The following is a 14570-nucleotide window of genomic DNA, read 5'->3' as shown; positions in this document are numbered from 1 at the left end:
GTTTGCTAAATTATCATCAGTTGAATTCAAAGATAAATCCAACCTGAATTTTGCAAGTAACTCCTTCCAGTGCTGAATCTGATAATATAGTATATCTTTTCTAAAAATGGGATTAGACGGAGTTCCTAATCTTCGAACTGCATGTCTCATGGCAGGTTGGTGCAAAAGTGATGGCACTAAGATATGGCAGCATTTTTCTAACCATAAAAATCACACAAGTAGAAGCTTGTCACTTATGTTTTCCATGATAAGTTTGATTATCCTGTAAATCAGCACTGATTTTTGTGTAGATCCCAGAGAACTTTGTGTACTTCCAGTGCCAGAGAAATCATTCCATCTTCTTGCGTAGCTTTTATAAATATAAGGCAAACATTTTCTATGTATATTTCTCCCCCCCGCCCCGTAAAAGACAGAACTTTATGAACGCCAGAGAGCCTGCTATATGTTTTATGAAAATGTCACAAATCTAATATAGCAAGAGATCTGCATGCTTTTTTACTACTGGTTGACCCACAAGGTGGCACTAAAGAGAAAAGTGACAATTTTCCTAATAAAATATGAAAACCAAAGCCAGCATGCAATATGCTGAAACAATAATATGTTAATTAGAAACATGCTTTCTTCATTGTCATTTAAATTTTATTTAATCATTCATTTTCCCCAACCCCCAACTCAAAGTTCAGTTTTAAAGAAAATGAGAAAGACCTAGGTGTTTTACTAATCACAATTCCAGAATCTCAGATATGATGATTGTGACCAAACTGTAGTTAGGTAATTTATTTTATGTTCTAAGGAATAAAGCCTTTTTTTAAACTTTCTTTAAAAAAATATTAGTAATTTTTGATGCCTTAAATTTGTATTGGTAAGAAATACCACACCAAATATTATTTATCACCTACTATCTAAATATTATTTCTATCAGAATATTTGAATTGGTCATTTATTTCACTTCCAGTGTGGAAGATCATCATCATTTTACTCTTAACATAATATACTCAATTTATAAATTATACAGATCATTAATCAACAATGTTGTAGACTTAGGGGGGTTCAATTCCGGCCCCTTAGAAGTCAATGAGAATTTTGCTACTGGAGTCAAAAAGAGTTTTGGCAATAACTTCAGTAGGGACAGGATTTCACCCAGGACCTCTGAAAGTTACACGCCTATTGAGCTCAAAGCTAGGAAAAGGAGGGCAGATTAACAATTTCCCAAAAGAAAATACAGTATTTTCTTCCAGCCTGGACTGTTCCTGAGATCTCAGACCTTAAACTTGTAACATTATTAAATACATTAAAAAAAAAAACTATTTTAGGTAACTTCTAGAGGCTTCTACAGGTGCCTAGCTCCCTATTACTAAGGATGCCTGTCTTTACAGGCAAAGGGATGCCAAAATGGTACCAATACTTTTAAAAATGATTTGAAACAGTTATTCTGTAAGATTAGTGGTATATACAGAATATCTGATGTGGTGTGGGACCTACCAAATGCATTAACTGTACATTTTATTATTTGATGTTTAATCAAGCATCATTAGCAAACTTAGGACCCTCTGTTTGCAAACCCCTAGTGAAGTCAAAAGAAAGTGTAGAAAGTTGGCAAGACTGGGCCCTACTTCTATTAATGATAGTCAATTATTACAGTTATACATTTTATAAATTGATGCTATATTATTATAGTTTAATGCTGATAAAAATGTATCACTGAAAACATAAAACAATTTAACCAATTGCTAGTATTCTCAATTCCAAATACAAATTCTGCACCCATGCCAGCTGCCGTGCTTGTGGCATCCATTGCACCAGTGCAGCAACAGCTGTTTGTGCAAGAGAGTGGGAAAGGGTCTGTACAAACCTCTCTCATTTAAATCCATTCATCATGCAGGTTGTTCAGCCAATTCATTCAACTCATTTAACCCAATCAGCTTGCCAGAATCCTGTGGAGATGGGGAAATAGTGTTGGGGACAGGCAGAGGATGCTGCTGGCAGTCCTTAGTCACAACTCTGCACACAGGCTGCTTTACGGTGATCGTTGTTCTCCACAGACCAGAGCAGGTATGGAGCTCATTCTCCTGAGGTGACTGAGCAAGCCTTTTTCGGCACAGTGCTGCTCTCCCCAATCAGGGGAAAGGAGACTGAAAAGGACCCTGAACACAGCCTGTCCTTTCTGTACCTGTAAGGCTACTGCTCCCGGATAGTCCTTCAGCTAAGCGGTTTAAATAAAACAAAGCTTCACAGACTGACATTTGGGTCATGGAATGTCAGAACTATTCTTTGACAATGACTGAAGTCTGGAATGAAGAACAGTCCTTTCTGTCAAAACACTGAAGAGGTATAACAGACATTGCTGACCTCAGTGAAACCAGAACCACCAATGAATCCCACCTTGAGGAGGTGGGAGAAGGCTACACCTACTACTGGAGTGGCAAGGCCAAGGATGAACCGAGACAGTCGGGGGGTAGGATTTATCATACAATCTGACACTGCCTGCGAGCTTGACATGCTCATCAAGGGAGTCAATGACCAACTTACGGTGCTCTGCATAAACTTGTTCAGAGTCTAATACGCCACCATCAGTGCCTATGCACTGACAATGACTCATACAGATGAAGTCAAGGAGGCATTTTATGAAGATCTCAGTAGGGTCATCCGGGAGTTTCACACCAGGACAAACTTTTGTCCTGGGAGACTAATGATTGTGTGGGAGCTGATGTTGACATGTGGAGCAGGTTGTTGGCCATCATGTCACTGGAAGGTCAAACTCCAACGGCCAACTACTTCTCTCCTAGTGTGCTGAGTTCAATCTCACTATTCCCCACACAGTCTTCCAACAGGCCAACAAATATGAGACCACATAGATGCATCCCAAGTCAAAACAGTGGCACATGCTGGACTGTGTAATTGTGCAATTTAAAGACTTTAAAAAGTGCACATCACTCATTCTTTGAGAGGTGCCAAATGCTGGTTACTCAGCTTGTAAGAAGCATCAGGTTGTTATAATTCTCTCAGAAGTGCCTCAGAAGATGACTCAAACCACCAAAGACCATCAATGTGGCTGCCATGAAAGACCCTAGTATTCTATGTTAAAGGACTTTTCTCTTCTGGTTCGAATTATCCACTTTATAAGAAAGCAAACATATATGATCCCCTCTTTCCCAGGGTCCTGAATAAGGGTCTGATCACGCAGATTTCAATTCAACCAAAGCATTTAGGTACATGCTCAGGTCCCTAATTTAGCAAAGCACTTACTCCCTATTTGGGAGGACAGCCTTTAAACATGTACCTAAATTGAAGCATATCCTTACATACTATCCTGAACAGAGATATACAAAACATGTGCTTACATACTTTGTGGAATTGAAGCCAAAGTCTTTACACAGGGAATGCTTGAAGTCAATAGATTTGCCTGAATAAGAGCTGCAAGAGAATTTCTAAACTGTTGTTGATTATTTTAAAGATCATCTCTCTCTAAATCCAGTCTGAGGCTGTAATGAAGTATCTCCCTTTATTCTAATCTTTCTGGTAACTAGTCCTTTAAAAACAAAAGAGGATTAAAATTATTTTGTATGATGGGACATTTGATAAAGTACAAATCCACAGCTCTTGTACATCAATATAACTATAGTAAAACAAGTTTAGATAGGTAGGGGAAACTGAAGCCCAATTTGTATAAAAAGGCATTATTACAATAATTGTAGGAGTCCATAAATTTTTACTGCCAGTTGTGAAAGAACTGATGAAATATATATACATATTTCATGTAATCAGCACAGGAAAACAGATGTAGCAGACACAGAAGGGATGCAGGGATGGGCCATGAAAATGATTAAAGACAAGGAGATGCTTCCATATAGAAAGAGATTGAAAAGATTGGGACTTTTTAAATTTAGGGAGATGAATAAGAGATGATGATGGAAGCATACAAAAGAATGGTATAGAGAAGGTAAATCAGTAACTCTTATTTTCCATCTTTAATAGAACAAGAAATATGATAGTCAATAAAATTGAAAATCAGCAACTTTAAAACTGATAAAAAGAAATATTTATTTTAAAAGAAATATAACACAATTAACATAGGGCTCACACTGTTACAAGATAACAAGAAGGCTAAGAGTTTAATATATTTGAAAAAGGATTAGAAATATATAGATAATAACGAGATTATCCACAATTACAAAAATAGGATTTAAAAAAATATATTTTATAAGGGATATAAAGCCTTATATCTTGTCCACTACACGGTTTCTTGCACCTGCCTGTGAAACATCTTATACTGGGCTCTGTCTGGGACAGAATGCTGCACTAGCTGGACCACTGATATAATCTGGTACTGCAATTCCTGTGTTCCTAAAACAGAATGAAATATCCATGAATTTTCTCTCTCTCTCCTTCTGAGACTAACTTGCTTGTTTCTAATTGATTATGATTAACTAGGTTTAAATGTAATTATTCACCAAGAGGCACAAACTGCATTATGTTATATCTATGCTTTGCACATTACTACTAACGGTATTATTAAACTTGTGTAAACGAAAAGTAAAAACAAATGGCTCACAATTTAAAAAAACCCACAAAGATGCTTTGTTTAAAAATAAAACTCACCACTAGAAAATAAACATATTTGTTTAATCTTCTTAGATAGCTAATGTGAGATAGTGAGGGCAGAGGGCAGTAGGAGAGTGCAGGAAGGGAGGTATGTGAGCCCAAGAATGCTCAGGGCTCTGTTCCCTGCGGATTAGCTAAGTGCCATTAGGGGGCAATTAGGGGCAGCTGGGGCCAATGAAGGACCAGCCAGGAGCCTCATAAAAGCCCTCCGCCCCAAACAGTCAGGGACAAGCAGGAGGAGTGTGCTGTGCTGTACATCGGAGTGACGTGGATCGGATTGAAGTGATGGGGAGTGGTGAGCTGACTTAAAGTGGAAGAGCAGAACGGAGTGCAGAGGCCTGTGGACAAACGGAGGTATCCGGCCCAAGGAGCCAGAAGGAGGGGGAAAAGTAGCCCAGGGGAAGACAGTGCAGCTGGGAACACGGTGCCAGCAGCACATAGCTGCCTCTCCTAGGGCCCCTGGGCTGGGACCCGGAGGAGCGGGTGGGCCCGGGTCCCTACCCCCCTCCTTAGGGAAGACGGGGTGACGACACGCCTGGCCCACTAGGGACAGCACAAGCGTGGGACCCACTAGAGGGGAGCGGACGGCTGCCACACTAATTAAATGGGAAAAATAAATGAATGGTAGAAAGAGAGAATAATCAGTTTTGGGAGGCTGAAAAAATATGTATGTGAAACACAATATATGGTGGAAATAACTTATTTTCACAATCAGATTTAATAACAACAATAACAACATGCTTAGCGAGCCCAGAGTCCATGTCCACAATGCTTGGTTTAATTTCAAGCTTCTAAGAGCTCTACAGAGCTATCACTGATCTGATAAAGCCAAATTAATTGTGAGCAACCATGTGACCACCACCAGCCCATGACTGGTCACAAATTGGATATGTGAAGTATTATTTGATTCACATTTTATTGTAGGTGCGTGTTTCATCCAAACACTTTTGTCCAGGAGATCTAACTTTTAACAAGAGCAAAATGCAAGGCATTTTAGCTTAATATGATTGAAATAAGCAAAGGAACTAAGGTCAACTATACAATGTGATGATACTTCTGATGCCTCAATTCCATTGTCCTACATGATCATAAGACATCACCAGAAGGCCACCGACCAAATCTGTCTGCCCATGCAGTAATATAGGCAATATGTGGCTTCTCAGACACATCTCAACATGAGGGCTACTCAGATAGCATTTTAATAGAGTTCTTTGCAACTCCAGAAGCAACTGAAAGAAAGGGAAGACATGAGAATAAGAGATCGGGAGAGAGGGAACAGAGCAGTACCAATCCTACCTGTCCCATGACGACTACGAACTAGTCACTGTGTAGATCTGTATTTATCTAAAACATAACACAACACACATTGCCCTTTCTGCTTCTGTCTGTTACTTTGTAAGTGGCAGAGTAAAGCTAGGCCAAGATGTCATTGTACAAAGTCATCTAGTCACCTCTATTTCAAAACAACTAAACAAAATATTGCCTAGGGCCAAATCTCACTGACCTTACTCAAGTAGGTGGTGTCCCTGAAGTAAATGGGATTACTTCTATAAATTGCATTAGCAGGACTTGGTCATTACTGTGATATTAAAGATCTGAGAGATGGAGAGTGGTAGTGCTTAACATTTAACATAACTGGACATTGAGAGCCATTTTCTTTTATAATTGAGCATTGTGGCTCCTTGGACGTTAGATAGGAATGCTTTCCTGCAATATTTTTCTTATCAATAATTCCTGAAAATAAAGCAGACAGTATATTTATCAGCATCAGATCTGGAATGTCACTGAAAACGTCTTCTGAAAAAATATGACTGCATAGGGGCACTACCTCTGCCCCAATCTGGTCCCTTTGCACCACTTTGGCAGCTCAAATGGAACAGAAATCTCCCATGCTGCGGATAGCCCTCCTGGGAGGGAGTCCCCAGAAGCTGTAAAGCTGGCAAAAAAGGTTCTCAACGCCTCCTTCACCACAGCTCTCTGTGCAGGAAATGAAGTGACAGCTATCCCCAGCTACTGTATAGTCCATAGGGTAACCATACTGGCAGACTGGCGTTGGGGGCAGCGAATCTTCCTCAGTGCATGAGCAACTATAGTTATAACAAATACATTTCCAAAAATAAATTTGCAATTAAAAATACATTATAAATCAAATTTACAAAGCTATTTATGACAGAAATGTTAGAGACTCTGCTATCAGTTAAGGGCTTTATTGTACAACTTAGACACAGGGGCCAGGAGTTGCAGGTAGCAGAGACTCACAGGTATGCAGGGAGAGTACGACTATCTCTTACAAATGTACAATGTGTGTGGCTGGCTGGTTCAGTAGTGAAGGGGTTTGTGGACCTCTGCCTCCTCCCTGGTCACTTTGGGGTGACTAGCTCTGCAGTCCTTACTCAATAGCAAGGCACAATAAAGATAATGGATTTCAAGAAGGCAGACTTTAGCAGACTCATGGAGTTGGTAGGTAAGATCCCAAGGGAAGCAAGTCTAAGAGGAAAAACAGTTTAAGAGAGTTGCAAGTTTTTCAAAGAGACATTGTTAAGGGCACTAAAGCAAACTATCCCACTGTGTAGAAAAGATAGGAAGTATGGCAAGAGACCACCCTGGGTTAGCCAGGAGATCGTCAATGATCTGAAAGTCAAAAAAGAATCCTACAAAAAGTGGAAACTAGGTCAAATTATGAAGGATGAATATAAACAAATAACACAAATATGTAGGGACAAAATTAGAAAGGCCAAGGCACAAAACGAGATTGGACTAGGTAGAGACATAAAGGGTAACAAGAAAACATTCTACAAGTACATTAGAAGCAAGAGGAAGACCAAGAACAGGATAAGCCCACTGCTCAATGGGGGGGGGGGAGGGAAAGGGGAGAAACAACAACAGAAAATGTGGAAACGGACGAAGTGCTAAAGGGCTTTTTTGTTTCAGTTTTCATTGAAAAGGTCAGTAGCGACTGGATGTCTAACATAGTGAATGCCAGCAAAAATGAGGTACGATATGAAGCTAAATAGGGAAAGAACAAGTTAGATGTCTTCAGGTCATCAGGGCATACTCAAGGAGATGACTGAGGAGATATCTGATATCTTGGAAGACTCACGGAAGACCCCAGAGGACTGGAAAAGGGCAAATATAGTGGCAATCTATAAAATAAAAACAACCCAGGTAATTACAGACCAGTCACCTTAACTTCAGTACTTGGAAAGATAATGGAGCAAATAATTAAGCAATCAATTTCCGAACAGCTAGAAGAAAATAAGTTGATAAGTGACAGTCAGCATGGATCTATCAAGAACAAATTGTGTCAAACCAACCTGATAGCTTTCTTTGCCAGGGTAACAAGTCTTGTCGATGGGGGAAGCGGTAGATGTGGTATAATTTGACTTTAATAAGGTTTTTGATACTGTCTTATATGACCTTCTCATAAACAAATTAGGGAAATACAACTTAGATGGAGCTAATATCAGGTGGGTGCATAACTAGTTGGAAAACAGTTCCCAGAGAGTAGTTATCAATGGTTCACAGTCAAACTGGAAGGCCATATTGAGTGGGGTCCTGGTTCTGGGTCCGATTCTGTTCAATATCTTTATAAATGATTTAGATAATGGCACAGAGAGTACACTTATAAAGCGGATTATACCAACCCGGGAGGGGTTTCAAGTCCTTTGGAGAATAACATTAAAATTCAAAATGATCTGGACAAACTGGAGAACTGGTCTGAGGTAAACAGGATGCAATTCATTAAGGACAAATGCAAAGTACTCCACTTAGAAAGGAACAATCAGTTGCACACATACAAAATGGGAAATGACTCCCTAGGAAAGAATACTGCAGAAAGGTATCTGGGGGTCATAGTGAATAACAAGCTAAATAAAAGTCAACAGTGTAACACTGTTGCAAAAAAAACCAAAAAAAAAACCATAATTCTGAGATGTATTAGCAGGAGTGTTGTAAGCAAGACTTGAGAAGTAATTCTTTCGCTCTGCTCTGTGCCAATTAGGCCTCAACTGGAGTATTGTGTCTAGTTCTGGGCACCACATTTCAGGAAAGATGTGGACAAATTGGAGAAAATCTAGAGAAAAGCAACAAAAATGATTAAAGGTCTAGAAAACATGACCTATGAGGAAAGATTGAAAAAAATTGGGTTTGTTTAGTCAGGAGAAGAGAAGACTGAGGGGAGACAAGATAACAGTTTTCAAGTACATAAAAGGTTGTTAGAAGGAGGTGGGAGAAAAATTGTTTTCCTTAACCTCTGAGGGTAGGACAAGAAGTCATGGGATTAATTTGCAGCATGGGCAGTTTAGGCTGGACATTAGGGAAAACTTCCTAACTGTCAGGGTAGTAAAGCACTGGAATAAATGCCAAGGGAGGTTGTGGAATCTCCATCATTGGAGATTTTTAAGAGCAGGTTAGACAAACACCTGTCAGGGATGGTTTAAATAACACTTAGTCATGCCATAAGTGCAGGGGACAGGACTAGATGACCTCTTGAGGTCCCGTCCAGTCCTACAATTCTATGATTCTAAGGACTGCCATTGCCCCCAGTCACTGCACAGGAGGCAAATGGGGAAAGGTCCTTGAGCACTGCTAGTCTTGCAGATTTGTTCAGTCGTCACACAAAATCTGTTTGTAAATCTTTTATGTACCCAGATGAATGAAGCATACATCACTGAGGTCTCATAGTAAAAAAAGTTCTATATGTCTTCTGAAAGTTATAATGTACTTATCCTCTGGATCAGCTTATTCCTCTGGATAAGTTTAGTTCCATGAATAAACTATATCCAACTGCAAGATATACAGTAAGGCTGCTTATTTATAGAGCCTTTCAGCTAAGACTATAAAGCATCAATGTGAACGTGTGTTGATTTTGTGTCACTGAAACCTTAATATAAAAATACAGCTTTATTGGGGTCCCTAGTCAATTCTTCACTGGACACAGTATAACCTAGTGAATTGGTAACTGCATTATCTGAACCTTATCCATGTTTCCTCTTATACTTGTTGTCTAGGGAGGATCATCTCTACACTTATTCGGTTAAGGTGTGAGACATGTTCTCTCATTTTGTACAAGTAACTGAAATCTCATCCTATAGCTCATAAAATGTGATTGCATACAAGATGTTGATGGCCTAAGGGAAGTTTTGAACAACTGAGAGTCATTACCATGATTTTGCTGCAGACATGAGACATGATATCTTTTCCAGCAATGTCAGACACTTCTGACAAGCTGACTCTGAATTTCAGAGGCACTACCTATGAAATGCATTCATACACTTACCACTGTGGATAAGAAAACATTCAAGGACTTCACCAAATATTTGTATAGAGAGCTTCGTGTGGGCTATATATCTATGTAGACTCATGTTATTCTACATCATGTTATTCTACATTACATGTGCTGTAATTTACACATTGGCCACAGATCTGCCCATTTCAAATATAGTATATTAACAAATTATGAGTTTGGCTAAGAATACCTGTGTCTGATCAAGCTACATTTTGAAAATCCACAGTTATGAACATGAAAAATGGCTAGCCTGGTAATGTGTGGTTTTAGAATGATGGAAGAATTCACGCACATCAATTGCTTAACACCAAAGCTGCTAGCAGAACCTCTTTAATATATGTCATTCAACATATCAGATCTGGGATGCTCTGAGGGGAGACTGAAGCCCCTTAGAGTGTTGCATGAGTTACTGGACCAATATCAGAAGTGAATCTAAAGAAGCCTAAGCTATTTCTACTTAAACTTTCTTCCTGTACTCTGCCTGCTATTTACATTAACACAGCCTTTCTTAGAAGGAATTAGATCATAGTTGCTTACTGTTATGTCCCGAACCCTTTACACATCACCTCTGATATTGACCCCCTCTGTTTTAGGGGGCTGAGATTTTCTAACCTGAGGTATGTGACTGAATCCCATAGTTGATTTTGAAAATCTGAGCCATGGAGACATAACTTACATGCTAAAATGGCTGGAATGGGTTATGCCATCCTATACTGCCTTATATGCTCCTCTAAATTTTGCATAGTTGAATTGAGTGCCAAACATAATCCAGCTGTCTGAGACACCGAACATGCTACTTTTGTGAGAAGCCTTCACAAAAATATTCACCTGTAAATTTTTAGTTCCTTCCCTGCTCTCAGTTGCATAAATAGCATTTTATTATAAAAAAATACCTTGTAATTTATAAAATAGCAGTTCTATTTTAGACTAACTATACTCTTAAAATAAGACTTTGCTTGAATGTTTCCCTGAGCTGCTGATGGGAACAAACATGTAAACTTAGAAAACATGGCAGGAAAAAATACTACAGAATATGGTATTGCTCTCTGATGCTGCTATTGACAGCCCACATACAAAACACTTAACAGCACTCAGGCACTTCTTTTGTGTCCATTTTCAAAGGGTTTAATGAAACATATGTAAACTGACATTTTTAAACTTACAGCTTTGGGTTTTATAAGCCAATGTCAGCTTTTTTTTTTCAAATCACAGGGTAACAGTTTTCCGCTATATGCCTCAAACTTCAGTCAACATGTAATGAAACCTATTTACAGTTACTAAAAGGATTGCTGTTTTTCTTTCATAACAGGTGGTTGGATAATAGTGCAATTAATATGGAGGAACAGTAGTTAGGACAGATTTTACTCAGGACAGATCTACTAGAACAGATAACCACAATTCACAGGTGATTTTAGTATATATTTCATTCTATATTCTATTTGTAGTATTGCAATATGTAACATTGTGCTGTAAAATAAAAACTAGGGTTTGGATCATTCCAGACAGAGCCTTCTTTTTTCCCCCCCTAAATTCTGATTGGCTTGAATGATAGCACATAACAGCATGCAAAATCAGACAGCCATTCTAAAGCAGGTAGTAGATTACTGCAAATTCAGACCAATTGCGCTTTCAGAAGGCAAAGTGGCCATTATATCACATTCCATAGACCTCTGTATAAAAGATTTGCTCTACCTGTATATTTTTTAAAAGTGTAAATATTTTTTAAAAAGTGACTTTTCGCAAGATAGAAAATATGGCCCTGATCCCACAAAGACTTATACACATCCTTATCTTTACATACTTTGAGTAGTGCCACTGAATTGAGTGTGTAAAGTTTAACACATATGCAATTCTTTGCAGGATTGGGGCCTAAATAGCTTTGATTATGAAAAACAGACAGATGCCTGAACGATGCAGTGAAGAAGAGAAAAGGGGTGTTTTGGAATACAAATCTAGATCTGACTTTTGGAAATAGGTCCTATAGCTCTAAAGTTCTAAACCAACCCAGCTGATCCAAACAACATATACTTTTGGAGATGGGGAGGGGAGTGTGTGTTCAAAATCTGCATCTGAATTTTGCAGATGGGAGCCCATCCCTATAAATACTTTAGGCCCTGAGTTTGGAAAGCATCCATATTCAGGATAGCATTTAAGCAAACGCTTAAATACAGTTGAAATATAAATGGGATTTAAGAACATATAAATTTCAGCAAGTGCTCTCCTGAATAAGGATGGATGTAAGCAATTGCTTAAGTACTTTGCTTGAATTTAGGCCCTCTGAGGTATTTATATTGTTAGGAGCCTGAATACCATTTTTGAGGATCTGGGCCTTCTGCCTCCAGTCCTTTGTTCCCTAGGGTTCCATCCAAGGTTCACTTACACACGTGAATAATTTTATTCAGCAGCATAATCCTATTGGTTTAAATAAGAATACTTACCTGAGTAAAATTACTCACCGGCTTAAGTGGTTGCAGTATCAGCCCCTAGGTTAGCATGATACAGCTATTGCCCTTCAAGCCTGCACTCAGCAACTCTACGAGGTATATCTACATACAATACATGGGGAAGGGGGTGTTCGATACTTACCTGGGGAATATATTCGCACACGTATAAACCCAGCGAATCCTGTGGCTGGGAGGATTTGTAATCTGACACACGCCACATCTCATCATCACAGGCTCTGCCTTTGCCATGCGGTGGCTGGAGGCTTCCCTCTCCCTCCAGCTGCAAATATATAAACTAGTTAAACACAGGCTGAGTCACGGGCGGGGATGGTAGAGAGGCTCCTGCAGTTGAAGCGATTCACGGCGCTTCTTGCCAGCAGCTCAGCGACCTCCCCTGGAGCGGTGGGTGCCTCGTGTGCCAGCCCGGAGGAAGCCGGCTAACCCGGTCTCCCCCCACCCCCCCAGCGCGCGCACTCCTCCTCCTCTCTCTCCTCTACTTTTCTTCCCTGCTCCCCCTCAGCCACGATCAGCAGCCGGAGTAACCCCCTGACATCTGTCAGTGGGGCGCGGGGTGTATTTATCTCCCGCCTCGCCTGCACGCAACCCAAGCGGGAAAGCGCTGCACCTGCAGGAAGCGCGACTTTGCAGAGCTAGCCCCGCGCTCGAGACTCGCCGCCGCGGGCGCGCGGGCCGCTGTCCGGTCCCAAAGCCCCCCACCCCCAGGCGCTCCCCGCGGCTGCCGAAGAGGGCAAGGCGGAGCTGAACCAGCAGGGGAGCCTCGGCCGCCGGCAAGTGCTTGGGAGCCAGCGCTGAGCCAGGCAGACACCCCGCCCCCCCCCCGTCCCTCCTCCTCGGGCGGCGGCGGCGGCGGCTCGAGTGCGGGGCTCACGCCCGGCTCTGGGCAGCCAGCCCAGCGGCGGCGAGAGGAGGAGGACGAGGACGGGCGGCTCCGGGGACAGAGCGGGAGGGGAGTTTCTCGCGAGCGGCAGTGGAGGGAGGGAGGGAGCGAGCGAGCGGGAGCCTCCCCCGCCTCTCCCCTCCCAGTCCCCGCGCGCAGAGTTGCACTCGGCGGCATGTGCTGAAGTGCCCGGCAGCGCCCCGAAGAGGAGCCCAAGTTGTGCTCTGCCGCGCCCCGGGCGGCCCCGAGGCAGGGGGGCTTCCCCCACGCCCGCTCCTGGGGAGGGAGAGAGAGCGGAGCCTTTCCCCGGCCGGGGCTGCTCCGAGAGGTGTGATGTGAAAGTGGGAGCCGGAGGAAGAGCAGCAGCGCCGGCGGGCAGTTCCCGCTCCCCGCTGCCTCCCATGCCGGCGTGGCAGCAGAGCGGGGCGGCGGCCCCGCGGGAGGAGCCGGGGGAGGCCCTGCTGTGATGGCCCTGGACGAGAAGCGGGAGAAGAGCGCGTCCTTCACCCCCATGATGATCGAGGAGGACGCCGCCCTGCGGAACGGCAGCCGGGGGCTCTCGGGCCAGTGGGCGGACGCGGTGGGGGTGAGACCCCGCACCACCGAGCGGCACATCACCGTGCACAAGCGCCTGGTGCTGGGCTTCGCCATCTCCATCCTGGCGCTGCTGGTGGTGACCATGATCGCGGTGCTGCTCAGCGTGCGCTTCGAGGAGTGCAGCACGGCCGCCGCCGCCGCCGACAGCCCGGCCAGGGCGAGCGGCAACGCGAGTCTCTCGGGGCCAGCCCGGCTCAACCACGGTGCGGGGGAGCCCCCCGGCCGCCAGGAGGAGCCGCCGGGCGAAGAGGAGGAGGAGGAGTGGCAGAGGCGGCGGCAGCCGCCGCCCTGGACCCAGGTGCGCCTGCCCCGGCATCTGAGACCCCTGCACTACAACCTGATGCTCAGCGCCTTCATGGAGAACTTCACCTTCTGCGGGGAGGTGAACGTGCAGATCGAGTGCCTGAACTCCAGCCGCTACATCGTGCTGCACGCCCACCGCATGCACATCCAGGCCGTCCAGGTGGCCGAGGACAAGCTCTCCGGCGCCGTGCGCGTCTCCAGCTCCTTCCTCTACCCGCAGAACCAAGTCTTCGTGGTGGTCCTCAACCGGAGCCTGGAGGCGCAGAGAAGTTACAACCTCAAGATCCTCTACAGCGCCCTGATCGAGAACGAGCTGCTGGGCTTCTTCCGCAGCTCCTATGTGCTCCACGGGGAGAGAAGGTACGGCTCTCCCCCTCCCGCCTTATTCCCCCGTGACTGTGACCCACCCTGTCACCGGCATGTGCTGCCCTAGATATGC

General features: G+C 43.2%; 1 protein-coding gene and 1 long non-coding RNA gene across 3 annotated transcripts in view; both read left to right on the top strand.

The window, feature by feature from the left end:
• The first annotated feature begins 4860 nt into the window (after positions 1 to 4860).
• Positions 4861 to 11847, top strand: LOC137163738 (uncharacterized). The gene is made up of 3 exons (XR_010922826.1): positions 4861 to 4956; positions 11199 to 11294; positions 11750 to 11847. It is a non-coding gene; the product is annotated as an uncharacterized lncRNA (long non-coding RNA).
• A 981-nt stretch (positions 11848 to 12828) lies between these two features.
• TRHDE (thyrotropin releasing hormone degrading enzyme) overlaps positions 12829 to 14570 on the top strand; it is a 288144-nt gene continuing 286402 nt past the window's right edge. For both annotated transcript variants that reach the window (XM_067564009.1, XM_067564010.1), the window contains exon 1: positions 12829 to 14491. In XM_067564009.1, the coding sequence (XP_067420110.1) occupies positions 13698 to 14491 (794 nt within the window). In that variant the 5' untranslated portion in view covers positions 12829 to 13697. The remainder of the gene's footprint in view (positions 14492 to 14570) is intronic.

This window comes from Emydura macquarii, unplaced genomic scaffold, assembly GCF_026122565.2.
Source record: "Emydura macquarii macquarii isolate MOO-44397 ecotype Brisbane River unplaced genomic scaffold, CSIRO-AGI_Emac_v2 contig_2636, whole genome shotgun sequence".
NCBI classification, from domain to species: Eukaryota; Metazoa; Chordata; order Testudines; family Chelidae; genus Emydura; species Emydura macquarii.
This window is presented reverse-complemented; position numbering and strand designations above follow the sequence as displayed.